Source organism: Callithrix jacchus, chromosome 1 (assembly GCF_049354715.1).
Source record: "Callithrix jacchus isolate 240 chromosome 1, calJac240_pri, whole genome shotgun sequence".
In the NCBI taxonomy this organism is placed as follows: domain Eukaryota; kingdom Metazoa; phylum Chordata; class Mammalia; order Primates; family Cebidae; genus Callithrix; species Callithrix jacchus.
In genome coordinates, this window is record NC_133502.1 from 96,872,184 (window position 1) to 96,899,980 (window position 27,797).

A 27,797-nucleotide genomic window follows, 5' to 3' on the forward strand; every position below is an offset into this window, starting at 1 on the left:
AAGTAGCACTGGTAATCTTTCTTGCCATATACAGCTTATATATAAAGGAAACTTTGAGAAAAAGATTTTAGAATAAATGACCAGTTAATCAGAGAACATAAGTATGAGAATAATATAGGATAAACAACTGGGTATTTCTGCTTCATGAGAGGGCCATTTTGATCAAAAATTAAATGTACTCAGGTAATTAGTTATTACTTTTCATATATCCCTAACAGGAACTAAATTGAGCCTGTTTGGCTCCTCCAAAAATGGATTTGGGTTCAAACAGAGTGACCTTGACGTCTGTATGACAATTAATGGACTTGAAACTGCTGAGGTACAGTGACCACATAAAACTTCCATTTGCTGTGGCAGTGTGATTTGACCAATCTAGACTGACATTACTGCTTGGTATTTTCCAAATTTATCAGGGCATACCCTATGGAGTGTGCTGTTTGGCACAGTCTCTGGCCAAATACATTAAATAGCTTAGAAAGGTTGTGAGGAATGTGAGGAGTAGAAAGGTTGTACTTTCACCCTGTAGCAAAAAGTGGATTGGAAAGTGATGCCTGGGAATTCTACATAGCCAAACCAGCCTCTCCAGTGTCTCATTGGCTTGGCTACTGTGCCAGCTTGGATCACACACCCACATAAGGTTATCTGTAAAGTTTTTTACCAGATGGGCAGTGTGGTAAATGATAAGAGTATTAACCTTATAGTCCAGAGACCTGGATTTGAGATAAACTTGGTTTCATCAGTAACTAAATATGTGGTCTTTGGTAAATAATAAAGTTTAATACCTGTTCCTCCTGCCTCCACTGATTTTTGTACACATTATCATGGATCATGTATGTCAGGAGTCACCAAACAACGGCCTTTGGGCTAAATTCAGCCCCCCACTGCCTGTTTTTGTAAATAAAGTTGTATTGGAACAGAATTGTACCTACTCACTTACATAATGCCTATGGCTGCTTTCACTCTGTGTAAGCACAGAGTTTAGTGGTTGTAAGAGACCATATGGTGCACAAAGGAAAATAAGCTTGCCAGCCCCTGGGATATCTGAAGGCATTTATAAAATACCATATAAAGGTATAAAGTCTGGGAAGTGCTGAGTCCCTATTCCTTTTAAATCTTGACAGCAGTCCAAATGCTAGATATCTACATGAATGATGCTGCTGTTGCTGAAGACCTTTTTGTACCTTTTCTTAGTTTCACGTCTTTATATTTTGAGGATATACCTGATTTGGGAAAATAGTCAAAAGTGATCTAGCCTGAATATGAATAAAGTATATAAGCAAGATTGGCTCAACATATGGAATGACCCTATTATACATCCTCAAGGTTTATTTATTTATTTTTTTTACTTGGCTTATGAACTCTTTTTGAGGGCATTTCTAAACTAACATTCCAAATATGTTCTGGGATTTTTATAACCATCAAACAGGCCTGTGTTGATAGAGTCAGCCCAAATGTTTTTAAGAATGATTTATTTGAAATACTATTCATATTTGCTGTATGACTTTAGTTTTATACATTATAATTCTGGCTAGTCCTATTGGGAAATAATTTGAGCTTAATCACTCTCCACAGCAATTCATCAACTCCTAAACTATAATGAAGCTCTACTTAGAATAAATAAGCTGCAGCACAGAAGCCTTCTCTTATATATTCTGGGACATGGAGTACTTCTGAGTGATATAATTATATGGAGGGGAAGAAATGAAGGTCCTCACTATGGTTCAGACTTTTTTGGAAGTCCTGGGTCCATAGGCTTCATGACTGATTTTAGCCTTTGCTGCACACCCAAAACAATTAGGATGTATTGGGTGTTCAGTGGTTTTTGTACCCTCAGGATATTTCCTGTGATTACTGACTCTGATACCCAACTAGAAAGGAAAAATATACAGAGAGGCTGACTTGAAATTAATTTCATTATTTCTAAAGGTAATGGAAACTATAGCCAGTTTCAGAACCTGTCTTCCAGTTTTTATTAAGTTCTTGGTACCTTCTTTGTTGCAGGGATTAGACTGTGTCAGAACTATTGAAGAATTAGCACGAGTCCTCAGAAAACATTCAGGTACCTCTGTAAACTTTTTCTAAAAATATTTTTGACTTTTTAATTACTGTTTTGTATAGTCTTCCCTCTGTATCCATGGGGTGTTAGTTCCAGGCACACTCCTCATCCCTCACCTCTCCCCTTCCCAGTAGGTAAAAAAATCCTTAGATGCTCAAGTTCCTTATATAAAATGACATAGTATTTGCATATAACCTATATTCATCTTTCCATATACCTTTAGTCATCTCTAAATTATAATATCTAATACAGGGTAAATGCTATGTAAATAGTTGTTATACTATATTTTTATTTGTACTTTTTTTTATTGTATTGTTAGTTTTTTATTAGTTGCTTTTTTCCCTCAAATATTTTTGGTTTGTGTTTGGTTGAATATGGGGAAGCAGGACCCACAGACATGAAGGGCCAATTGTACTTAGAGTTTATTAATGCCATGAAGCAGTGTAATGGCTCATTTATAGAATAATTGTAATATTAATGTCTTTTTAAAATCTTGTATGCTTAAGTATGAGAGAGTGAGGAATTGGTGATAATTTATGGGTATATTGTTGTCTACCTCAGTTTTATTTCAAGACAAAGCTTACATGAGACAGGCACGAAAGTCTGTAAATTATTTTCCTTTATTGGTGTTGTGTAAGTCAAAGTGTAGGAGTTGCTAATGGTGTGAAGTGTCAGGAAAGGAAAGCATTCTGGACTGGGCATGTGGGTGAATTGCTTGTTGTTCTGCTCAAGAAGCTGTATATGACCCTAAACAAGTCCTTCACTTGGAAGTGATCTATTTCTTTTTTTTTTTCTGTTTTCATTTTTTTTAAAGAAATGGGTTCATGCTAGGTTGTCCAGGCTAGTCTCTAACTCTTGGGCTAAGGTGATCCTCCTGCCTTGGCCTCCCAAAGTGCTGGGAGTGTAGGTGTGAGCCACCATGCCTAGACTGATCTCTTTTTTCATTGATAAATTGAGAAAACTAGACTGGGTAATTTCTAGAGTATTTACAGCATAAAATGTATAGATTTTGTAAGCCATGGACAGAATTGAAAGGCTGTTAACATACCCTTTTGTTGTCATGGCAGCTATGGATACCGTTAACAGTGAAAAATCTTCTTTTAAAATGTAGTTCAGCAAACTTCTGTGCCAAGAGCTGAGAATGAGAGTGAACAATATATGGCCCCCGTCCTCAGGAAACTTGAAATCCATGGTCTTTCCATGAAAAGTTTTTGTACATTTCAGTTAAGAACAGACTTTTAAGTCATAGCATGAATGTGCACACACACCTAGGCATACACATACATACACACCTAGAGTGCCCTTTTTCTTTGAATTTTTTTCCAGGAGTTAATAAAGTACATACCATGTTATTTAAATAACATGAGGAAAAAAAAAAATCTTAGTTTTGGTTTATTCCCAACAAAAGTTAACCTAAAATATACAGAGATTGGGTTGGGCTTTTTTTCTTAAATGTGCATTGATTTGTTCACAGAGGGCAGAAAAAAATATAAAAAAAGAAGTGCATTGATACACTTTTCTTTGGTCATTGAAATAAACATTTCCCTAGCTTAGGAATTCCACCTCTAAAGGGCACTTGTTTTGTTTCGTTTTGTTTTGAAGGTTGTGCAAAGAAACTAAAGTACTGAGTTACCATGACTATTAATTTTTATTTATTTATTTATTTTGAGACAGAGTCTCGCTCCGTGGCCCAGGCTGGAGTTCAGTGGCACGATGTCAGCTCTCTGCAACCTCCACCTCCCAGGTTCAAATGATTCTCTTGCCTCAGCCTCCCAAGTAGCTGGGACTACAGGCTCATGCCACCACACCTGGCTAAATTTTTGTATTTTTAACAGAAACAGGTTTTACCATGTTAGCCAGGATGGTCTTGATCTCCTAAACTCATGATCTGTCCGCCTTGGCCTCCCAAAGTGCTGGGATTACAGGTGTCAGCCACTGTGCCCGACCAATTATTAATTTTTTAGCACTTAGCTAGACTTTAACTTTGTGTTTTGAAATAATTTAATTTCAGATTTAAAGGAAAGCAGCAAAAGTTACATAAAGAGCTCCACATATAGCTTTTATTCAGATCTACCAATTAACATTTTCCATATTTGATTCATCATTCCATCTTTTGCTTGCTCTTCATTTCTTCCTGTACCATTTGAGATTAAGCTGTAGACATTATGTCCTTTCCCCTAAATACCTCAGTATATATTTCCTAAGAAGGAACCATGTTAAAAACAAATCATTTTTAGACTAGAAATGACTTAGACACACATGATTATAATAATAATGGAATGCAGATTGCACAGAACAAGAATTTCATAACAGCTAGAGGGCTGTGTTTAAAACTTAGTGGCTTTAAAAGCAGGTATTTTATTGGGTGCCTCCTATGTGCACAGCACTGTGTTGGGCACTTAGGGATGGTGGAAAAATTAAAAATCTATAGGTTTTTCTTTTGAAAGGTTCCATATTTTAAGAGGTAAAATAATCTCCCAAACTACATAACAATGTAAGGTAGTATTCAGTTAAATAACTTCTGAGAAGAGAGAATATGGGAACGGGTTGCACAGGGAAGGCTGATGGAAGAGATGGACTTGCTATGATCTCAGGTGACAGTGAATACAATTTGAAAAGGACAGCAAAAGAAGGCATTTCTAAGTACGTAGAAGTGAATGTGTTACTGTGGGATATTTTGGAAAGCAGTAAGAAGATTGGTACATTTGGAGATTTTCAAATGGGAAATATTAGAAATAAGGTCAAGTCTGTAAATATTTGGAGGCTACTTAAGTTTCTTCAGGAGGGAAAAGACCCAATAAAAGCATAACATAAGGTTTTTACGCAGCTGGTGTGGTCTCTGTTATGGAAGTATAATCTAGACAACAGGGCAGCAGGACTTCAGCCAGGCTGTCATTGGTACTAACAGGAAAAAGATATGAGAGATTCCAAGTGGGGAAATTTCCTGGATTTTGTACCTACAAGTAGGGAGTAAGGACAATATGTATTTGAGAAGGTCAGAGGTATCTGAGAACTGGGAATGTTTGCAGAGAACACCTGTGTGGAAGTGTTTAGTTTACCATGAGTATATAATCTCAAAGAGTTAACATTCCAGAAAGCAATTAGAAATATTGGGTTGTCAGTCAGAATTGAAGATGAAAATAAAACAGGTTTTTTTGCTTGAAAGCCTTGAGGAAAAAGAGAGAGATTGAGAGAAAGAGACTAGACAGAAATTAAGAAAAGGAACTGGAATGATATGCTGTGAATAAGTCCCAGACTTTGTAGTGTTGTAATGGTCAACAGTGTCAAATTCCAGAATGGGAACAATGTGAAGAAAAAGGTATCTGTCTAATTTAGAGGCAGGATAGCAAAGTAGTAGGTGGAGGTTCTGGAATCAGACTCTGGTTTTAAATTCTGTCTCCCACTTCCTGGCTGTGCAATCCCAGAAAATCATTCAGCTTCATAGCAAGCACTCAGTTTCTCATCTCCAAAGTGGAAATAACAATTCTATGGCATTTAAGATTAAGAAAGATAATACATTAAAGTACAAGGCCTAGCATATTCTAAGTATTCAGTAAAATGAGCTTCCTTGCCCCCTTTCCCCATCAAATTAAGTTCCATTTCCTCTGTCTGCCACAAAGACCCTTTTTTCCTGAAATGTCTTCTATCTACTTATTTTGTCCTGTGTTCTATGATACAATCGCTATGTATCTGCTTTCTAGATATCACCACTTAGCTCTCTCAGAAGAAACTCAAACTCTGACATCTCAGAATGAGCTTATCTTTCACTTTAACACTTCACTTCTGTAGCAACCAACTCCATTAATCTGCCCTTCCTTCTGAATCCTCTTTCATGGTTGTTGATATTGGCATCCCTGGAATCAACAAAACAGATGAAATGGTAATTAGCCTGACCCAGACTAGGTTGGGAGTCAGTCAGTCTTACCTAGATTTGAATTCCAGCTCCACAATTTACCAGCTGCATGTTCCTAAACTAGTGGATTTTTCTGGGTCTCTGTTTCCTCATCTGTAAGATGAGAGTGATAAAGCTAAGGAGGTAATGTTTATAAAGGACTCTTCACATACCCCTATCACACATTAGGGGCTCAGGAAGTGGTAGCTCTTACTGTTAAAGGATCCTCCCTTATTATCCCTAGCTCCCCATCCAGTTATAGATGCTCTCAAACATGCCTTGCTTCTTCTGTGTATCCCCATACCACCATGAGAGTTCACACCCCGTTATTTTTTCATAAGTGGTCACCCTGCCTCTATTCCTGGTGCCACCAGTCAATCCACTGCTGGGGGCATTGTCTAACTAGATGTAGTCAGTGATTCCTCCCAAATTAGACCAGTTCATTGGCTCCTCTTTGATTCTAAGAATAATTCTTAGCAAAATGTGTATGTTCTCTAGTTGGGCTCTTTCCAGTTTCTCCATCTTCTATGCCTCATATTCCATTCCCTCAAGTTCATTCCATAACCTACACAATTCTCTGGAACCTCCTAAACATACCGTTCTGTTGGAGGCATCTATGCTTTCTGTGTAGTTTGCCTTGCCTGGTAAATTCCCTCAACTGCCACTATTTTTGCTGGTTGTTCTCCCTCTTTTTCAAAGCTTAGCTCAGGCAATTTCCTTTCTTCTATTGAAGTTGATTCCTTTCTATTACCTTCATAAATTCGTAACTTCTAGCTCTAAGGTGAGTAATTTGTTTTGAGGATGATTGTCCCATAGGCTCTTCTCCAAATTAGATATAGTCGCATGGGAAGAATAGGTGGGAACAACATAGTTCAGACTCTGTAGTAGCTTCTTCTGTTTTGATATTTGTCTGACTGACAACCACATCTATATGCATGTTCGTATGTAGGGTCCAGCCCTACAGGGTCCTTTGAGCCCCTTTCTATTGATGTGGAGATAAGAAACTGGAAGTAAAGACACAAGACATACAGATCAAGAGAAAGAAAATTTGGGCCCAGGGGTCCACTGCTAAGCAAGGCACGGAGTTCGGCAGTGGCCCGGAGTGCCTGGATACTCTGACTTTTATTGAGGACAAAGCAAGGGACAGGGTAGGTAGGGTGAGTCATTGGTGGTCAGTGATAGGGTCAAGTAAATCATGTGTCTTGGAGATAGAGGCCCAGGACTTTCAAGTAGCTGAGTCGAGGGAAGGAGCATAATGCGTCAGCACTTTTTTCATTAAGAAAGAACAAAAACTTTAAGATTTATGTTACTATTACTGATTCTGTCTTCTAAGAAAAAGAGGAACTAGGTGCAGAAGCGGAACATGAAAGTAGACGTGGAACGTGACCACTGAAGCGCAGCACCACATAGAGACAGTTAAGCCCCTGGGTGTTTGTAGGCATCTCTGACAGCCGTCAGGCCTACCACAGTGTTTACGGGAGTGGAGTTTTCTCCTAACTCCTCTGAGGAAGGAGGTATCTTGGACATCTCCTTCCACAGCTGGCTAAACAGTGGTCGCTTTCTCAGCGCTAGCACTGCTGCACACCCAAGATGCCCTCCAGCAGCCATTACATGGGTGTGACAGAGGGCTTAGAACATCTTGCATTAGTGTCACTTCTTTCACAGTGTCATCTTAGGTTCACACTTCACAAGCTGAGAAACATTAGCAAAGTTAAAAGATTATACTGAGTATATATATCTAGGTATCTATATCAATGATTAGTTATGAATAATTATGTGATTATATTTCTAGTTCTTTTCTGTTTCATTATTTATATGGGAACAAACTGCAGCTTTAGGCCCTTGCCTTGGCATTTGCGGGATCTCCCCCCACATACACACACGCACACGTGTGCATTTATGATCCAGTAAGTTCCTAGAGGGGAGTGACTGTTTGATTCTTGTAGTTCTATTATCAGTGTGTTTAATAAATGTAAACTTTGCCAGACTAATCTTCCCAGATGTTTGTTAATAACAGAATTTTTTTACTAGTCCTAATGAAGGCAGTGAAACAGGCCAAAGTTAGATTTACACCATTTTATACTGGAACGTTAATAAAAGAATTACTTATATCCCCGGCTGCTGTTAATGATAACATTTTATTTCCCAACTTAGGTCTGAGAAACATCTTACCTATTACAACAGCAAAGGTACCAATTGTGAAGTTCTTCCATTTGAGAAGTGGTCTGGAAGTAGATATCAGTTTGTATAACACATTGGTAAGATTTTCTTCAGGCTTTTTGTTCAGAGAGATTAAGGGAGCAAATATCTTACCTTTCAAAAACCTCAAATTAAGCAAGCCATTCATTTCATCTTAGTCAGTCTTTCAAGGGTTATTATGCTTACTTGCTGTGAAACTGGCCATGTTCTGAGGCTGAGGATTCAGATATGTTTCAGGGATTTGTAGGACCTCTCTGGACCCTGAGGGGTGTTTATGCAGAGAGATATTATATCTACTGAAAGGGAACTGATAGTTTATTTCACTAGCTCTTATTTTCTAGATGTTCAGACCAAGGACATAAGAGTCATGAAGTCAGATGTTACTTATACTTCTTTATTATTGTCTAGTAAGTTAATGAAGATTGTCTTTAAGGGGGATTAAAAAAAGGTTAATTTCAGTTGAAATGCCTTCTGCCTAATATGAATCACACTGTAAACCTATTAGAATATTCCAGGTTAAAATTTTCATCTAGGCTTGCATGGTGGCTCATGCTTGTAATCCCAGCACTTTGGGATGCTGACGGGGGAGAATCACTTGAGCCCAGAAGTTTATGACCAGCTTGGGCAACATAGTGAGATCCCATCTCCATTATTTAAAACTACAACAACAGCAACAACAACAACAAACCCTTTACACGTAATTGTTAGTTTTATAGTGTTATTTCCCTTTTAACAGGCCCTGCATAATACAAGGCTTTTATCTGCTTATTCCGCCATTGATCCCAGAGTGAAGTATTTGTGCTATACCATGAAAGTGTTTACAAAGGTAAGTATGCTTCTTACTGTGACTTATCAGGAAATTTCATTGCATCTTTAAACACTGTTAAAGCATACGTCTATTTGTTAATGAACTATAGTCATGTGAAATGCTTCATGTAACTCTTTGGCAGGGCCTATGGAGACAGCTAAAATTTTGTTCTGAATTTTATACAATCTTGCATGTAGCCAACTGTCCACAGCTTTGCTAGGTTGGATTGGCTTTGTTTGCATATTTTTTACCTTTGAAAACATGATTTTTATATTAGCCTTCAAAGTAATGCACTTTACTTTTAGTGGCAATAGAAGGGATGCAAACTTAGCAGAAAACCTTGGTGACCTTTCCTTCGTTCTTTGTTTTCCTTCTGTCTAGATGTGCGATATTGGTGATGCATCTAGAGGCAGCTTATCATCATATGCATATACTCTTATGGTGCTATATTTTCTCCAGCAGAGGAATCCACCAGTCATTCCTATTCTTCAAGAGGTATTAGTGAATGAAATTTTATTTCTTACCTGGAACACTGGGTGATCTCTCAGCCTTTCTCCTGCTCTAAAATTCTGCAGTTCTGTAAAGTTATACCTATTTTTCTAGAAGTTTTTGTATCCATGCATTAAGTTTGTAATCCATACTAATAGTTTAAAAATTAATTTCAGATATACAAAGGTGAAAAGAAACCTGAAATATTTGTTGATGGCTGGAATATTTATTTTTTTGATCAAATAGATGAACTGGTACGTATTTTAAGAGTAAAGATTTTCCTATATCCTTGACTAAAAATTAGCTATACTACAGTGTAGTCAACAGCTATTTTATTGCTTGTTGTATTTATATTATGATAGTTTTAAAAAAAAAAAGTAGTGTTTACAGATGTTTTCTTTGATGTGAGAATATTTTTACTAAGCCAAATGAATTTCTAGGGACTATATCCAGTATTTCTTTAATGCCTAATAATTCCAAGTGGTTAAGTAACTCTATTTCAAGTGAATGAATATTTGTTCTGTGGCTTTGTACCTAGAGTTTAGAAAGACTCGTTGAACTAAAGATACGAAATAACCTACGCATTACCAAGGCTCTTAGAATCTATTTCTGGATCCTCCAACTAAATGTTCTGAGACTTCACACTGAAAACTCTGAGCTGTTCCCATTTCTAAGTCATAGAGATTAATAAGCTGATGTAAATGATATTTTTAAATAAGAAAAGTTGTATAATTAAACTCTACTTAATTAGAAATAAATCCAAATTTACTCCCTAAGATACAAATGAATATTGATATTAACACTTTACTAAAGACCATGGTGTCCCTTGTTCCCTTTTATTTCTAGCCTACTTATTGGCCAGAATATGGGAAAAATACAGAATCTGTTGGGCAGCTATGGTTGGGCCTTCTTCGTTTCTACACAGAGGAATTTGATTTTAAAGAACATGTTATTAGCATCAGGAGAAAAAGTCTGCTTACAACTTTTAAGAAACAGTGGACCTCAAAATACATTGTTATTGAAGGTACAAATAAAATTAAACTTGAAGTTGAATAGACTGTAGAGCTTGAATTATAAGGACATTGTTCTTCCTCCTTGCAGCTGCTTGGGGTGTGCAGTGCCCCAGCCTCATTGTCCACCCCAGGCCAACTTGTTTCTTTCCAGGCTAAAGATTTGTTTTTAAATGACTGAAGCCTTTTCACCTTGTCACAGTCTTTTACTTTTGTTAGACACATACTGAAGAATAAGGCAGCAGTAGTGATAAAGCAGCTTCAAGAAAGTGGTACTTTTACAACTCTCTGATTTGAGAGTTTGAAGAGTGCCACTAAGTGAATTTTCAAGATCTTCATTACCTATTGATGGAGTTCACCGATAAGTAATAATATATAAATTTTGGCATTTATTTTGACCATATGGAAGCCTTTTCTTTTTCTATTTTTCTATTTTTATTTTTTTTTAATGGAGTTTTGCTCTTGTTACCGAGGCTATCTCGGCTCACTGCAATATATGCCTCCCAGGTTCAAGCAATTCTCCTGCCTCAGCCTCCTGAGTACCTGGGATTACAGGCACCCACCACCACACTGGGCTAATTTTTTGTATTTTTAGCAGAGATGAGGTTTCACCATGTTGGCCAGGCTGGTCTCAAACTCCTGACCTCCCGTGATCCACCAGCCTTGGCCTCCCAAAGTGCTAGGATTACAGGCATGAGCCACTGTGCCCAGCTGCCTTTTCTTTTTCTATTGAATATAGTGGTCTATTGGAGTCATTGATGCTAATAGTTGATTGTTTATTTCCAATTTGTGGGATTCTAATTTTAAGACAAAATGGAATTTAAATGCTTAAGCTGAGAAATGGCTAAGAAATATTTTGTTAATTTTAATAAGATTTTTAAATTTAAAATTTTTAATATTTGTATCACTTAAATAATATGTACTTTTCTAAGTTGTGGTTTTATTATTATTTCTGCCTATTGGTAATATTAAAATACAGTGAACTTTTTGTAAAATGAAACTCATATCACCATGGGTTACAGACATAGTTTTGACGTTTTAAAGATCTCATATGTCGCCGGGCGCGGTGACTCATGCCTGTAATCCCAGCACTTTGGGAGGCCGAGGCGGGTGGATCACGAGGTCAACAGATCGAGACCATCTGGTCAACATGGTGAAACCCCGTCTCTACTAAAAATACAAAAAATTAGCTGGGCATGGTGGCGCGTGCCTGTAATCCCAGCTACTCAGGAGGCTGAGGCAGGAGAATTGCCTGAACCCAGGAGGCGGAGGTTGTGGTGAGCCGAGATCGTGCCATTGCACTCCAGCCTGGGTAACGAGCAAAACTCCGTCTCATAATAAATAAATAAATAAAGATCTCATATGTCGAACACATAGAACTTTTGATTTATTCCTTGTCATTATCACTGCAGTTCTTATGGTCTGTCACTTATTATTATTATTTTCCTTGAGACAGTCTTGCTCTGTCTTGCAGGCTGGAGTACAATGGTGCAATCTTGGCTCACTTCAACCTCTGCCTCCCAGGTTCAAGCAATTCTCCTGCCTTAGCCTCCCGAGTAGCTGGGATTACAGGCTCACGTTACCACGCCGGGCTAATTTTTTGTTTCTTTAGTAGAAACGGGGTTTCACCATGTTGGCCAGGCTGGTCTCGAACTCCTGACCTCGTGATCTGCCCACCTTGGCTTCCCAAAGTGCTGGGATTACAGGTGTGAGCCACTGTGCCCGGCCTAATGTATTCTTTTTTATGTTTTAAAGGTTTATTATTTTTTGCTTCTTATTTTTACATTACTTTCAGATGAGCTGTTAATAATAGGCTAAACTAAAAAGAAGACTTCATAATCATAAAACCAGCTATTATAGAATTGAGATATTTCAGTGGTGATAGTAGTAGTTTGTTTTTGTTTTTTGGGGAGGTGGAGTCTCACTGTGTCACCCAGGCTAGAGTGTAGTGGTACAATCTGAGCTCACTGCAACCTCCACCTCGTGGGTTCACCCTCCTGTGTTCTCCTGTCTCAGCTTCCAGAATAGCTGGGATTACAGGCGCATGCCACCACACTTGGCTAATTTTTGTTTTTTAAGTAGAGATGGTGTTTTGCCATGTTGGCCAGGCTGTCTCGAACTCCTTACCTCAGGTGATTCGCCCACCTCAGCCTCCCAAAGTGCTGAGATTACAAGCATGAGCCACTGCACCCAGCCAGTAATAGTTTTTTTAACTGTACAGTAGCTAATGTTGTAGTATCTCCACTATACCAAGCAAAACCAGAAATACACATACACACAAAAAATCACTTGAAGAAAGCATGACCAAACTGATGAAGGTAACCTTCTCAAAGCAATTATTATTGTAGGGTTAAGCTGAAGGAAGGGTCCTATACTTCACTAAACTGTTAGTCTTAATCTCAGTATGGTACACCTCAGTTACTGTTCCCTAGAAGTGTAACTGGCAAGTGGAAGATGCCTCTTTTTACTTCTTTACTTTTCTTGTGTATACCATATCCATGCAATCCTTCATTTTCTCAATAAGAGGATTTCAGAAGAAAGGACCACTGTTTTTTCTTTGCCTTCTTGAATATTGTTTTAGGGATGTGAAGAATAGAAGTTAAATATCTATACCATAATGTCTAAATTATGAATCATTATGGTTGTATATTATTTTAGATCACTTATAAAACAGTTTTTGGATTTAGAAATAGTGCTTTTAACCCTAGTTATTTCATGAAACAGTTTATTCAGACCTCACGTACATCTTTGACATCAGCATTGTTTTCATCGTTCCTACTGTTTTCTGAGCTATTTAACAAACAGTATTCCAAAGCACATCATATATACAGCTATCTAAGATGTTTGAGATGCAGACATAGAAGATCAAATGAGAGTCTATATTAAGCCTTTATTGGAAATTGTATCCCAAGATCCAGGTAGCCAATGGCATGCTGTTGGGACAGATGTATATATCTGTGTGTTTTAATTTATCTTATAAGTGTATTTTGTAATCTCCATTATGAATTATTTTCTAAAGTGATCTTTCAGAAACTTGTTACATAATGGTAACATTTAGTGCTAAAATGTTTTAAATATTTTTGTAACTTCTATATACATCCAAAACTAATGTCATTAAGTAATATCAGGCTAATGTGCCTTCTGCAAACAGTATTTTGTTCAAAAACAGGCAGCCAGTCATAACATGAAAAGCTTTATAATGATTTAAATATAAAGCAGTTCCCTCTATTCTGATGAACACTTTAGTAGAAAAACTTGCCTTATGTTTAGGAATATGTATTGCTTAGTTTTATTATAACTTTTAAGCTCATTTAAAAGGTGTCATTTAAAACTTGTTTTTGTACTTCTTTTCTATGATGTGAATTTAAAACTTTTATTAATGATAAGCAAAGTAGGTGATATTCTTGTCTTGTTTTATGAACTTTACTTATTGGATGAATGGTGGCATTTCCTATTTGATTACCTTATTTGCTCTTAAATTTTTTTTACATAGATCCTTTTGATTTGAATCATAATCTTGGAGCTGGATTGTCAAGGAAAAGTAAGTAACTTTGTTTTGCCAATTTTACTTTTTATTTTATTTATTTACTTTTATAATAGACACAGGGTCTTGGGTTTTGTCGCCCAGGCTGGTCTCAGATTCCTGGGCTCAGGCGATCCTCCTACCTTGGCCTCCCAGAGTGCTAGAATAACAGGCACCACCAGGCCCAGGTAGTTTGTCAGTTGTAATACAATCTCTTTTCCTTTTAACCCATCTGATTGAGTTCTCACTCTTCTTTTTAGTGACAAATTTTATAATGAAGGCTTTTATCAATGGTAGAAGAGTATTTGGTATTCCTGTCAAGGGATTTCCAAAGGACTACCCCTCAAAAATGGTAAGTGTCTATTGGAAATACCAAAAAAAAATAGTTAATTAATTAAAGTGCCTAATTTGTACACATTACTTCATTACTTAAATACTTAGAAAGTCTGGTAAGTCTAGCTAAAATAAATGATCGTAGCACAAAATAGTTCCCAGAGGGCCCCCCTCCCTTCTTTTTTTTTAGACATCCCTGGGTAGAGGCCATCAGAATAGAGAGAAATAGCTAGAAGTGGAGTTTGGGTGGAAAAATTCCTATTTTCCTTTTGCTGCTTTTCCTTGGTAACATGCACCAGGGAAACTCATGCCAGCACTAGAGCAGCTTTGAAAAAAAAAAAGAAAGGAAAGCTACACTCTAACCCCTGAGGTGGTTTCCTAATAGAGAAGCTGGATTTAAATTTATTAAATTTAATAAATTTTCCTCTTTGATACCTTTTTTCTTCTGGTTATCTATGCTAACCTTCATAGGTGCATTGCTTTTCTGCCAGCATTCGGCTTGATGCCAGCCTTGGCCAAGCCCAGTTTGTACGTATCTAGAATCTAGATATTCCAATCTGCTAGCAAAAAGTAGCAAATCTTCTACTCTGACTAGGGGGATGACGGTGCTACCTGTACCAGACAGCTATCTCTTCTCATATAACTTGATACTCGGGATTTTAAGGGACCACATTTATTGAAAACAAAGCAAAATTATGTCAAAAAAATAATTTCAGTAAGAGGAAAATGGTTAGGGACTAGTTGATTTTGTTAAGAATAAAGTTATGTTTTTCTGCATTAATTTCCTTATGAAGGCTTTTTAATTAATATTATTTTTAATTGACATAATTTATGGAGCACAATGTGGTGTTTTGATACATGTGTATGGAATGATGAAATCAACATGTAATTAACATATATCACCTCACCATTTTTTATGGGAGGCATTTTACATTTACTCTTATTTTGAAATATATACTGTTATTCACTATAGTCACCCTGCTGTGCAATAGATCTCAAAACTTACTCCTCCTGTCTATCTGAAGCTTTGTACCCTTTGACCAACTCTCCTCCTCTTCCCTCTCTCCTCCCAGCAAAGACTTTTTTATTTGAACATAAGTATATTGCTGCATAGGCACATTCAGTGTTTGATTACATCTGTACATCTGGTTTTTGCTAGATATCGATGTAGCTTCTACACCAGTGCTTCTGAAACTTGCTCAAACAAATCACCTGAGGATTTTGTTAAAATGCAGATTCTGATTCAGCAGGTCTAGGATCAGGCTCACGACTGCTTTTTCCAGTGACAGCTTTTCCCTGGTGATGCTGATGTTGCTGGCCTCCTTCCACCTTAATTTTAGTACAAAGAGGCTAGAGGCTAGACCATTGTCTTTTTGTTCTGTTATTTTTCCTTCAGAAGCCACAACTAAGCAAAGCAGCAACACGTAGCTTTTTTCTTTTCTTCAGTATAATCTGTGTGATGCAGATTATGTTTCTTAATTCATTAGGTTTTAGTCTTTTCATTTCATGTGGAGACAAAGCCTTTGTACCTGGCCTCAGCTCCCTCCCACATCCTGGGGAAGCTGACTCGTAGGGATATGTAATCCACTTCTTTAGAAGTGTGCTTAAACCTTTAAGATTAGGGCTCAGCAGTGGTCTGCATGACTAAAACAAAAATGGATTTAGTTAAAACTATCCTGAGTTAGACCTTGATGGTTTTAGATTTTGTTTGGAATTAAGCAGTATAAATAATATTTATTAAAAGTGATGATATATCAGCATTGAATTCTAAGATTACCATTTAATATGTGGTTATTTTTGTGTTCCTATCTCACATGAATAGTTCAGGCTTTTATATATCTATGTTCTTCCAGGAGTATTTTTTTGATCCAGATGTGTTAACTGAAGGAGAGCTGGCCCCAAATGATAGATGTTGTCGAATTTGTGGGAAAATCGGACACTTCATGAAAGACTGTCCTATGAGGAGAAAGTAAGTAAATGTTCAAAAAGGAGTGGTTGTGTTTTTATTTTCTTATTATCCCAATTTTTAATTAAGGTACTATTATAACAAAGAAATACACTTGTGTGAAATCCAGCAGTTTTCAGTTACATTTAAGGTATTTTATTTTTTAATGAAATTAAGTAATTTAAAACATGAATTTAGGCCAGGCGTGGTGACTCACACCTGTAATCTCAGCACTTTGGGAGTCCAAGGCATTGGATGATCTGAAGACAGGAGTTTGAGACCAGCCTGACAAACATGGTAAAACCCCATCTTTACTAAAAAATACAAAAATTAGCCAAGCATGGTGGCAGGCACCTGTAATCCCAGGTACTTGCAAGGCTGAGGCAAAAGAATTGCTTGAACCCAGGAGGCAGAGGTTACAGTGAGCCAAGATTGCGCCATTGCACTCCAGCCTGGGCAACAGAGCAAGACTATGTCTCAAAACAAAAAAACAAAAACAAAAACCCATGACTTTAAGTGCAGATGACTAGGGTTGACTCTGGTGTACAGGCTACAGTCTTCAGGGCCAGATCCCCTTTCCTAATTTTGGTCATGGCTCTAACCATTAATTCGCCTCTCTGACTGGGACGGAAGAAGAAAAGAGGAAACAAAACTTCTTCCTTTTTACAGTAGTGAGAAGTTCAGAATCATGTCAGTCAGTGAACAGTCAAATGAGTTCCTTCCGGATCTCAGTTACATACAGTAACTGTTCAGAATGTTGGGATTTATATTCACAAACAATTCACTGGATTTTAGCACTCTTTGTTTGTATTCCACTTAACCCTTAATAATTGCTGTGAGGAGGTAAGCCACGCAGTTTGATCACCATGCTTTCTTCTGGTGGTATTTATGGAGAGGCAAGAGAGGCATGTTTTTGCTTGCTTGCCTGGGACACGTTTTGGGTGGTAGTGATGGTGTTTTTAATGGTACAGTAACATTTAAAAACATGGTGCTCAAATTAGATTACCATCTGGAATTTGATAAGCTTTTTTTTCAGTTCTTTTTTTTTAATTACTCAAAAATCAGTGATTATTAGGACAAGGGAGAAATGATTTTGACATTTTAAGAACATAAATCTCATAACTATTGTTCCTTTGTGAATTTAAGCCTTCACATCTCAAATTTCCAGTGCCTAGTAAAGAATGCTAATGCACCAGAAAGGCCGTTCAAGAAGTCATTGCAAGGATGATTTGCCTTTCATTATCTCAGTGTCAAAGTAGGCATTCAACCAAGGAACCACCACTAATTGCAGATACTGGTTTTTCAGCACTAGAGCAACTTTGAAAATGAAAATGAAAAGCAATACTTATAAACCCTGAGGGAGCTTCTTAATAGAGAAAATGCTTTTTCATTTAGGTTCTCGCTTTTCCCTTTGATACCTTCTATTCCTCTGAAGTCTGGAATTGCCTTAATAATTTGGGATTGCCTTAATAACTTGTTAGGCTTCTGGTTAGATTTTTTGCTACTAATATGATATTTTTCCACAGAGTGAGACGGCGTCGAGATCAGGAAGATGCCCTGAACCAAAGATACCCTGAGAACAAAGAAAAAAGAAGCAAGGAGGACAAAGAAATTCACAACAAGTACACAGAAAGGGAGGTGTCAACAAAAGAAGATAAGCCCACGCAGTGCACACCTCAGAAAGCCAAGCCAGTGCGGGCAGCTGCTGACCTGGGGAGGGAGAAGATCCTCAGGCCACCAGTGGAAAAATGGAAGAGACAGGATGACAAAGACTTAAGAGAAAAACGTTGTTTTATTTGTGGAAGAGAAGGGCACATTAAAAAGGAATGCCCACAGTTTAAAGGCTCTTCAGGTATGGACACCTATCACACCTTGATGCTCGCTCTAACATCTCAAGGGAAATCTCATTTTTAGAGCTCTTTACTCTTTTAGTCATCTTTATTTATCAGTATAATTTACTCAAAAAAGACTTTGTTTTTAAGAAAATAAAATCCCTTCCCCCTCCTTTAATGTTGATCCTTCATATATTTTAAATACTTATTCCTGGCTTTATTTAGAGTCTTATGAGAGTCATTTGGTGGACTTTTCTAAGATTATTAGTGAGGTGAAAGTGTAGTCATCCCTGGTACCTGCAAATGTAGCCTCAGTGACCAGAAAAGAAGCTGCAACTTGAGCTTTGCTACTTAATGTATGTAGTTGTGAAGTCAAATCATAGGGGGAGGCAGTAGCTCGAGTTATCTCAGGACACCATACTCTGTGCACAGGTGAGCCACACCCAAGCACATGCATAGAAAAGGGAACAAAAGGAAGTAGGCTGCACAGTTAGCAGTGGGTGTATCTGCAGAGGGGAATTATGGAAGATTTTTTTTTTTGTAGATTTTGTCATATCAATTTTCTACAAGTGAGTATGATTATTCTTATGGTGAAGAAAATATCTATAGCAGTCATTAGTACAACACCATCCACAAACCTTGCCCCTTAGAGTTGTTAAATACAAATTGGCCATTTTGCTAACTGGGTGAAATGTCTATTGTGGGCACCTTTTTAACAGACTACTAACTGTAAGAATATCTTGTGTGTGTATAATAAGTAATGATTTACAAAGCAATTTACATTCTCCCTTCTCAGAACAGTGCAAGTGATGAGATTTAATAAGCATAGAAATCTTTGGGAAGTAATTTTTTTTTTAAATTAAAGTAGTTAATCCTGTCGCTATCCTCAGTTTTATATATATGTTTGTGGACAGCATCAAATGTGAGCTGTTTCACAGTTTCCTTAAAATACTCCACGTGTATAGTTCCTGGAACAAGAATACCTCTCTTCCATTTTATTTTATCATGTTCAGCAATATAGTGTATCTTTTCTTAAGACAGGAGATTTTTAGATCATACTCATTCTTTTTTAAAGGAACTTTATATGAAAAGAAATATTTAAAAATTTTTATCTTATTTTTAGAGTAGGGTTTAAATGTTTATGAAAGATACAGCTTTAGCTAGCTCACATAAACATACACCAGAATAAAGTGATTTTCTTTTGTTGTTATAAGAGAAAAATGTATTTAAAAGAAACTGCAATCATAATAGTTGCTAACATTCATTGAGCATTCATTATGAGTTAGGCACTATTTTAAGTGCTTTACATAGATAATTTCATTTAATTTTCACAATAGCTTGATTAAATGGGGTATTAATATCCATAGTTTTACAGGTAAGGAAACTGTAAATAGTATAGGTAAGTTTTAAATAGTATTCCCAAAATTACTCAAGGCCTGTGTTGATTACTCATGACTGAAACATTATTACAGTCTTCCACTTTGGTACAACAAAGTAGAGAATTTGCCCCAGCCTTGATGAATTTATTTTTTCTCTCTAGCAGCAAGTTTTAAGTCGTTTACTAGGGAAGTTCTCACAGCAGTTAAACCAGTGATTTTGGCAGCCTGTGGGGGCAGCAGCAACTCAAAAAGAAAGGGGAGTCCTGGTGGCAGGTGGATTATCAAGCATAAGGAAAAGCACTTCTCTAGAAATGTGGTCCCTTCAAAATGCAGTCTTGACATACTATAGTTAGTAGTCATCATATTTTAAAAGTGAAATGCCAGTGGAGGCATGGGGATAGATAGAGGGAATTTCCTTTGGTGACAGTTAAATAATCAGCTCCTTCTTACTGTCTAAATATTACACTGCTTTCTCTTATTTCTTTAGAAATATTGCCTCTTTGTCCACACAGTGTACTGAGTGGAGATTCTGACACACTAACAGAAAGTCTCTCTCTGAAAGTTTTAAAATAGGGCTACTGCTTTCAATTTAAATTGGAACAAAAAGTGCTAATTTCTTTTTTAGGAATGTGTAAATCTGATTGTACGTTTGGATCCCCCTCACCTGTCCCTTTGAGACCAACTGGTCCATTTGTTCAGGTAAACCTAGCTCAAACGAAGAAGGAGGCATGTCTATCATTTGTTCACTCAGGAGATGCTCCCTGAGTGCTCTCAGCTCTGCGCCAGGTCCTGGGCACTGGTGGCAGCCTGGGCCCTCCTTCTGGCTGACCTGCAGCGCTCTTTTTGTCTGTGCTGTGTGTGTTCGGTGCATGGTGAGGCTTGCTGGGCACTGGATGGCAGGGCCTTGTTTCAGAACTCCTGCATATGGTCTCGCTTTTCAGTTAACTTGCAAAATTCTGCCACCCACATGCCTTATTTCAGCTCTCCTTGGATATGGTTTCAGTTTTAAGGCTGTTTCAGATGCTCTTCTTTTCGATATTGTAAACCAGTCTGTTTCATTTTTTAGGCAGTGCTTTTACATGAAGACAAAAAGAAACAAAAAACAACAATATTTTTGAGTCCCCAGTCAGGTATGTGGGTTTTTAAAAGAAAAACAAATGTGTATTATTTTATTTACTGCATACTTTACCACATGCCTTCTGAGACTCTCTGAATATGTGTTTTTCACAGGGATTGGACATCAGAATCACTTGGTGGAACTTTAAAACACACAGTTGCCCATCCTCTACCTTTATTTCCTAAAGCTAATTCTTCAGTGGTTAAGCATGGGCCTATGTGTTTTGTAAATGTTCCAAGTGATGTTTATACCACCTGTGAGTGGCAACCAGAGTCTTCAATTATTTGTTCCAGTCCTGTGCTTTTTGTTGCTGCTTTGAACTTGTTACTGTCTTGCCAGCAGTGTTTTCTCCTCCTGGAGAGTGTTTGCCACACACAAAGTAAGGGAAAAAAAGTAACTTTTAACCTGAACTCCACTCTTACTTCTCAGCTACTTCATTTATTCATTCTTTCAACAAATAGTTATCCAGCCTTTCCCTCCCTTTCCAAGTTCTGGATGCTGGCTTCAACACTGAAGATACAGCAGTGAACAACCAAATCCCCTTCTCTCATTTACTCTGCATCCTTCTCAAAAGAGGTAGACAATAAAGAGATACAGAGATAATATGTCATGTGGTGGCAAATGCTAGGAAGAAATAACAAAGCAAGAAAAGGGGTAAATAGGCAGCCTCTCTGGTAAAGTAACATTTAAGCAAAGAATCAAATGAAACAAAGGGGCCAGTTAAGGGGAAATTGGCATTAGACTGGTAAACTCAGAGTTGTCGTGCAGTATTAGTGAGGCAGTGTGGCAGGGGTGGAGCAGGATTGGAAACCTGAGAGACAAAGAAATTAAAAAAAAAAAAGAGTGGAACAGGCAGGAGGGTTGAGTGGTAGAGGTGAAGTCAGAGGGTGGATGGATCTGGGTTATGAAGCGCCTTCAGCAGTGGTAGTGACCGTTTTGTTGTCCATCCCCGCCCCCCCCAAGTGAAATGAGAGACTATTGTAGAGTTTTAAGCCAAAGAGTAATATTATCTGAATCCTATTTTAAAAGGTTCATTATGTCTACTGTGTGGAGACTAGGTGGCCGCTTAGAAACCAACCCACCCCAGCCTACCAATTTGTAGAGATGTGGTCCCCTCTGTGTTGCCCAGACTGGTTTTGAACTCCTGACCTCATGTGATCCTCCCACCTTGGCCTCCCAAACTATTAAAATGATAGATATGAGCCGCCACACTTGGCCATAGCTTCAGCCTTGAACAGATACTCTCTAAACATTTTATATAGGAAAAAGCTAATTCTTGAATAGCCAAGATGTTCGTTTTGCCGAGAATAACATAGCATAGTGTTTAAGACTGTGTTGGTATGATTGCTAGCTTTGTGATCCTGAGAGACTGCCTTATCCTCCATATGCCTCACTTTCCTCAGTGTAAAAAGGGGATAATAATAATACCTGACAGGGATGTTGGGAAAAATCCATGTAAAAGTACCTAGAACAGTGCCTGCATATAGAGCAGAGCAAAGGTTCCTGGTGGTGGTATTATTCCTTCAGGGTATCACCAAGTCTTCCAGTGCCAGCATTGTTCAGATTGAGAGAGAAATATAGATGCTAGGCATATACCTAGAAATGGCATTGACAATAAGTTAGGATTTCTGTAATTATCTTCTGAGTAAAAGATCTAAATACTTATAAATCTTTTGAGCAACTGGAAAAAAATGTGTTTACTACAGGAAAAATGTATTGCAATAATTATGTTACTTTATACCAGAAAGATGGTTAAAATCTATCGTATCCAATACATTAGACTCTTCCAAGTAAGTGTATGACAGATGATATAACTGTCTAGTTATCCATGATAGACGTATCCAAATTATCTATGGTGTTATAAATGTGAAGTATAACTCACCTGTAAGTAGTATTAATTTCCCAACAGCTCTTCCCTTCCATAGTACTAAGTATGTCTTTAACCCACTTGTAATTTCTCAAGAGAGCATGTTGATACGGACAGCCCCTTTTCTCATACATGGTGTATTGACCTTAGGCAAGAGATGTAGTTTCTCTGAGCTCCAGATGTCTCATCTATAAAATTGGTGTTAACACCATTTATCTCATAGGGTGCTAAGAAGATTAAAGTACCAACCATAGTAGGCACTCAGTCAAGTTCTCTTTCCTCTCCTGATACCTACCTCTATCCTTTCCTCTAGGTTGCATATAGTTCTTAACTCCCAAAGGACATCATAATAGATAGAAAGTCCCATGAATGTCCTTGCTCTTTGTTGTTACTTCTCCCCCTCCACACACAATGCCTTAGATATTCAGTAGGTTTTTTTTATTACAAGTGAATTTACTTGGGACGAATAAAAAGACAAAGCAGGAGAATGGGCAAGAACATGAGTTTTACAGTGAGACACTTGAGTTTGAAATCCAGTCCAACCATTTACTAGTTGTGTGACCTTTGTCAAGTTATGCAACCTCGCTGTGCCTCAGTTTCCTTTTTGGTAAATTGGTGCTAAAACCTCACAGGACTATTGTAAGGATTAACTTCACGTAGATAAGGCACTTAACACAGCATCTAACACATCTCATCACTCAATAAATTATCACTGCCCTTTGTTACTATGGTTAACAGAAACACTTGCTGTAATTTATCTCTTCTAACTTATAGGACAAATAAATAAGGGAAATTTCTAAGAAAACAAAAGTATGCAGAGATTGTGGTACCACAGTGATAGTTTACTGATTTTTGTGCTTACATTAATTACTCTGGTTTATGTATGACAATTTATTCAGTATTAGAATCTAAGAAAACTAATGTTTTTTTCTATTCTTTAATCTTTCTACCCTTTTTTTTGGTAAAATTACTTTAAAAGAAAACCTACCTCTGTCTGTTCTTTTATTCCATTTTAATCTTATGACTTGAAATCTGAAAAATTTGAGATGCTGTAAGAGATTGGTAGATGTATTTTCGCCCTCATAGTAATGTATTCTTTTACAGCTTTTATCATTGATCAGAATTTTAAAGCCTCCCTATTTTAAAAAAACAAGGCTGGGCGCAGTGGCTCATGCCTATAATCCCAGCTTTGGGAGGCCGAGGCGGGTGGATCACGAGGTCAAGAGATCGAGACCATCCTGGTCAACAAGGTGAAACCCCATCTCTACTAAAAATACAAAAATTAGCTGGGCATGGTGGTGCGCACCTGTAGTCCCAGCTACTTGGGAGGCTGAGGCAGGAGAATTGCTTGAACCCAGAAGGCGGAGGTTGCGGCGAGCCGAGATCGTGCCATTGCACTGCAGTCTGGGTAACAACAGCGAAACTCCATCTCAAAAAAATTTTAAAAATTAAATTAAATTTAAATAAAAACAGTTATCTTTATGATAATAAGTTTAATAGAAATACTTTAAAAAATAGTATGGGGAGATCTCAGTGTTAGTGAATATAGATCATTCTTGTTTATACCCTTTGGATATACTAGTGTATTAATATACCATTGTTTATTTAATCATGTCTTATTAATGGACTGGCTGTTTTCACATATTTGATATACCAACTGTCTTCACAACTTGTGATTACGTATTCTCTCCCAAAATATTGAAAGCCTATATATATTCCTGTATATTTTTAAAGTTGATATCTAAGTCTTTCATTGTAGTTGCAAAGCATGTAATTTCTTGGGGGAGGGGGGCTGTAAATATTGACATTTTAAAATAAAACTTTTAAAGCAGCCTTTAAATGTATCAACTGAAGTATAAATAGCATTGCTTTTTCATACCCACCATCATTTATGTAGAGCTCAGCTCTTCCTTAATAGATAGAAATGTTATATCATTTCCCTTTTGCCCTTGATTTCTTTTGTTGTACTTGTTCTATAGAATTTAAGCATAAGATGATATATTTTGTTTGTTTGAACTTCTTTCTGAGGTGATATATTTTTATTACACGTATTTTCTTGTATTTTATTGAGTAGCTTATCATGCTTATCTGCAACAAAAATGACAGGGGTGACAAGCTAGACCCTATTTTCTATAAATTGAATTTTTTTTTTTTTTCTGAGATGGAGTTTCACGTTTGTTACCCAGGCTGGAGTGCAATGGTGCGATCTTGGCTCACCGCAACCTCCGCCTCCTGGGTTCAGGCAATTCTCCTGCCTCAGTCTCCTGAGTAGATGGGATTACAGGCACGTGTCACTGTGCCCAGCTAATTTTTTGTATTTTTAGTAGAGACGGGGTTTCACCATGTTGACCAGGATGGTCTCGATCTCTCAACCTCGTGATCCACCCTCCTTGGCCTCCCAAAGTGCTGGGATTACAGGCTTGAGCCACCATGCCCGGCCTATAAATTGAATTTTTAAGCTTTTTATTAAATCTCAAAGGATGAAAGTATCTTCTACATTGTTTTCACAATTATTAGAATATATAATTGATCAAAACAAATGTTAGAAATTTTAATTAACAATTACTTTTTAAGTTTATATACTGAAAACAACTTTTATTTACTAAGAAAAATGGGATTTTTCCCTATACATTCATGTATCTTTGAGTCATTATTATTTATTGCATGAGTGAGACTGTTCCTTTTCTATCCCTAATTTTTTCATTTTTATAGTTGATAAAATAGAAAAAACCCAATATTCTTTATGATAGCAAGTTAAAAATAATAGAAATACTTTAAGAGTTTGGGAATACAAGATATATTACAACAGTGCCATTCAATTATTATGATTCCCTCTTAATTACATGACCAAAAATGAGTGATGTATCATCAATAATTATTTGTAATGATCATCCACTATCAATGTAAAAGCTAAAATTTGGATTTTTATTAGAGGCATTCACATTCACCACAGATACCAGCTTTTGTTTGTTTCTCCTCTTCCCCAGGTGTTTTTGCCTCATGGCAATACACTCCAGTAAGATTTGACTGGTTAGGAGATACTCAATTCTTTTGTAAAGTAGGTGAATAATTGTCAAAGGGGAGTTAGAATAATTGGAGGGCTGGATGCGGTGGCTCAAGCCTGTAATCCCAGCACTTTGGGAGGCCAAGGCGGGTGGATCATGAGGTCAAGAGATCGAGACCATCCAGGTCAACATGGTGAAACCCCATCTCTACTAAAAATACAAAAAAAATTAGCTGGGCATGGTGGTGCGTGCCTGTAATCCCAGCTACTCAGGAGGCTGAGGCAGGAGAATTGCCTGAACCCAACCCAGGAGGCAGAGGTTGCGGTGAGCTGAGATCGCGCCATTGCACTCCAGCCTGGGTAACAAGAGCAAAACTCCGTCTCAAAAAAAAAAGAAACAAAAAGAATAATTGGAATGATTCCTGAAAACCAGCCTAAACCTTGACCACAAAGGCATTCACAGGCATATAATTTTTAAGAAAGAGTACATATGGAAGTTGAGGAGCTAGAAATTGAATCTCTTAAAACTATCCTTGCAGCCAGGCATCATGGCTCATGCCTGTAATCCCAGCAATTTGGGATGCCGGGTTAGGTGGATCACCTGAGGTCGGGAGTTCGAAACCAGCCTGGCCAATGTGGTGAAACCTTGTCTCTTCTAAAAATACAAATTTGGTTGGGTATTGTGGTGTACACCTGTAATCCCAGCTACTCGGGAGGCTGAGGCAGAAGAATCACTTGAACCCGGGAGGTGGAGGTTGCAGTGAGCCAAGATTGAGCCACTGAGCTCCAGCTGGGCAACAGAGTGAGACTCCATCTCAAAAAATAAATAAAAATAAATAAACTATCCTTACCTACATGCCATCAGCTAGGCTCAGCAACACATGGACCCAAGTTGGAAGAGCACCATTTGTATAAAACACTCTAATGAATATTTGCATATTTGTCCATTTCATCAGGATAAATTCCCACTCATAAGAATTATAGGTTAAGCCAGCGCGGTGGTTCAAGCCTGTAATCCCAGCACTTTGGGAGGCCGAGGCGGGTGGATCACGAGGTTAAGAGATCGAGACCATCCTGGTCAACATGGTGAAACTCCGTCTCTACTAAAAATACAAAAAAAATTAGCTGGGCATGGTGGCATGTGCCTGTAATCCCAGCTACTCAGGAGGCTGAGGCAGGAGAATTGCCTGAACCCAGGAGGCGGAGGTTGCGGTGAGCTGAGATCGCGCCATTGCACTCCAGCCTGGGTAACGAGCGAAACTCCGTCCCAAAAAAAAAAAAAAAAAAAAGAATTATAGGTTAAAAGGTGTGCACATTTTGAGTGAAGCCAATATTCCCAAATTGTGATCGTTGACAATCCCAGAGAGTCAGTGACATTGTTTCCCATACCCCGACTTCATTGGGATAGTCTTTTCATTTTGCATGCGTCTGCTTGCATTTATAATTACCATTGAACTCTATCATTTTTTTACATTATTTCATCCATCTTTCTTTATATTTATGTCTTTGTACTTTTGTATTGGAGTATTCCTGACAGGGTCTCACTGTCACCCAGGCTGGATGGCAGTGGCTTAATTATAGCTTACTACAACCTTGAACTCTCAAGCAATTCTCCCACCTCAGTCTCCCAAGTAGCTTGGACCATAAGCGAGTAACACCACATTCAACTGTTTTTTAATTTTTTTTATTTTTGTAGAGATGGGAGTCTCGCCATGTTGCCCAGGCTGGTCTTGAATTTCTGGGCTCAGATGATCCACCCTCCTCAGCTTCCAGAAGTGCTGGGATTATAGGCTTGAGCCACTCCATTCTGCCCAGATTTATTATTCTTTTAACCTCACTTAGATGTGTTTGCCATACAGATGACTGTTTGTTTTAATAGTGTGATCTAGCCAACTTTTGCTAGTTTCAAATCATGCTTACCGAATTGTATAAATTTCATGTTATTCCTCTATATTATATAAAAATTCATTCATGTGTTATTTCTAGTACTTTTGTTTTTTTTTACATGCAAGTATTTTATATTCAGGTATAGCGAAGATTTTTCTGATATAGTAGATTATATGTTTAAATGCTAAGTAAAAAATATAATACTAGTAAGTTTAGTAAAAACCTGCTAGTATTATACTTACCTAAGTGTTTAACATTTTGGAAAAACAGAAACAGGTACAAGTAGTAGTATAACAAAAACTAACTTACCTTCTAGTGAATTGGCACTGTTTTTCAATTTTCTTTTTCTTTTAGAGAGGGGGTTTCACTCTGTCACCCAGGCAGGAGTACAGTGGCACAATCAAAGCTCACTGCAGCCTCAAACTTCTGGGCTCAGGAAGTCTTCCCACCTCAGCC

General features: G+C 37.6%; 1 protein-coding gene across 11 annotated transcripts in view; it reads left to right on the forward strand.

The window, feature by feature from the left end:
• The window catches only part of TUT7 (terminal uridylyl transferase 7), a 74,829-nt gene that overhangs the window by 40,478 nt on the left and 6,554 nt on the right, over positions 1-27,797 (forward strand). For 4 of the 11 annotated variants that reach the window (XM_035303330.3, XM_008996088.5, XM_078367256.1 and 1 more), the window contains exons 16-26: positions 219-319; positions 2,002-2,059; positions 8,103-8,206; positions 8,884-8,973; positions 9,337-9,450; positions 9,621-9,698; positions 10,291-10,468; positions 13,948-13,995; positions 14,238-14,329; positions 16,164-16,279; positions 17,782-18,107. In XM_035303330.3, the coding sequence (XP_035159221.1) occupies positions 219-319; positions 2,002-2,059; positions 8,103-8,206; positions 8,884-8,973; positions 9,337-9,450; positions 9,621-9,698; positions 10,291-10,468; positions 13,948-13,995; positions 14,238-14,329; positions 16,164-16,279; positions 17,782-18,107 (1,305 nt within the window). Of the gene's footprint in view, positions 1-218; positions 320-2,001; positions 2,060-8,102; positions 8,207-8,883; positions 8,974-9,336; positions 9,451-9,620; positions 9,699-10,290; positions 10,469-13,947; positions 13,996-14,237; positions 14,330-16,163; positions 16,280-17,781; positions 18,108-20,091; positions 20,369-20,532; positions 21,180-27,797 lie in introns of those variants that run through there. The other 7 variants (XM_035303309.3, XM_035303316.3, XM_054255148.2 and 4 more) reach the window with 5 other exon arrangements.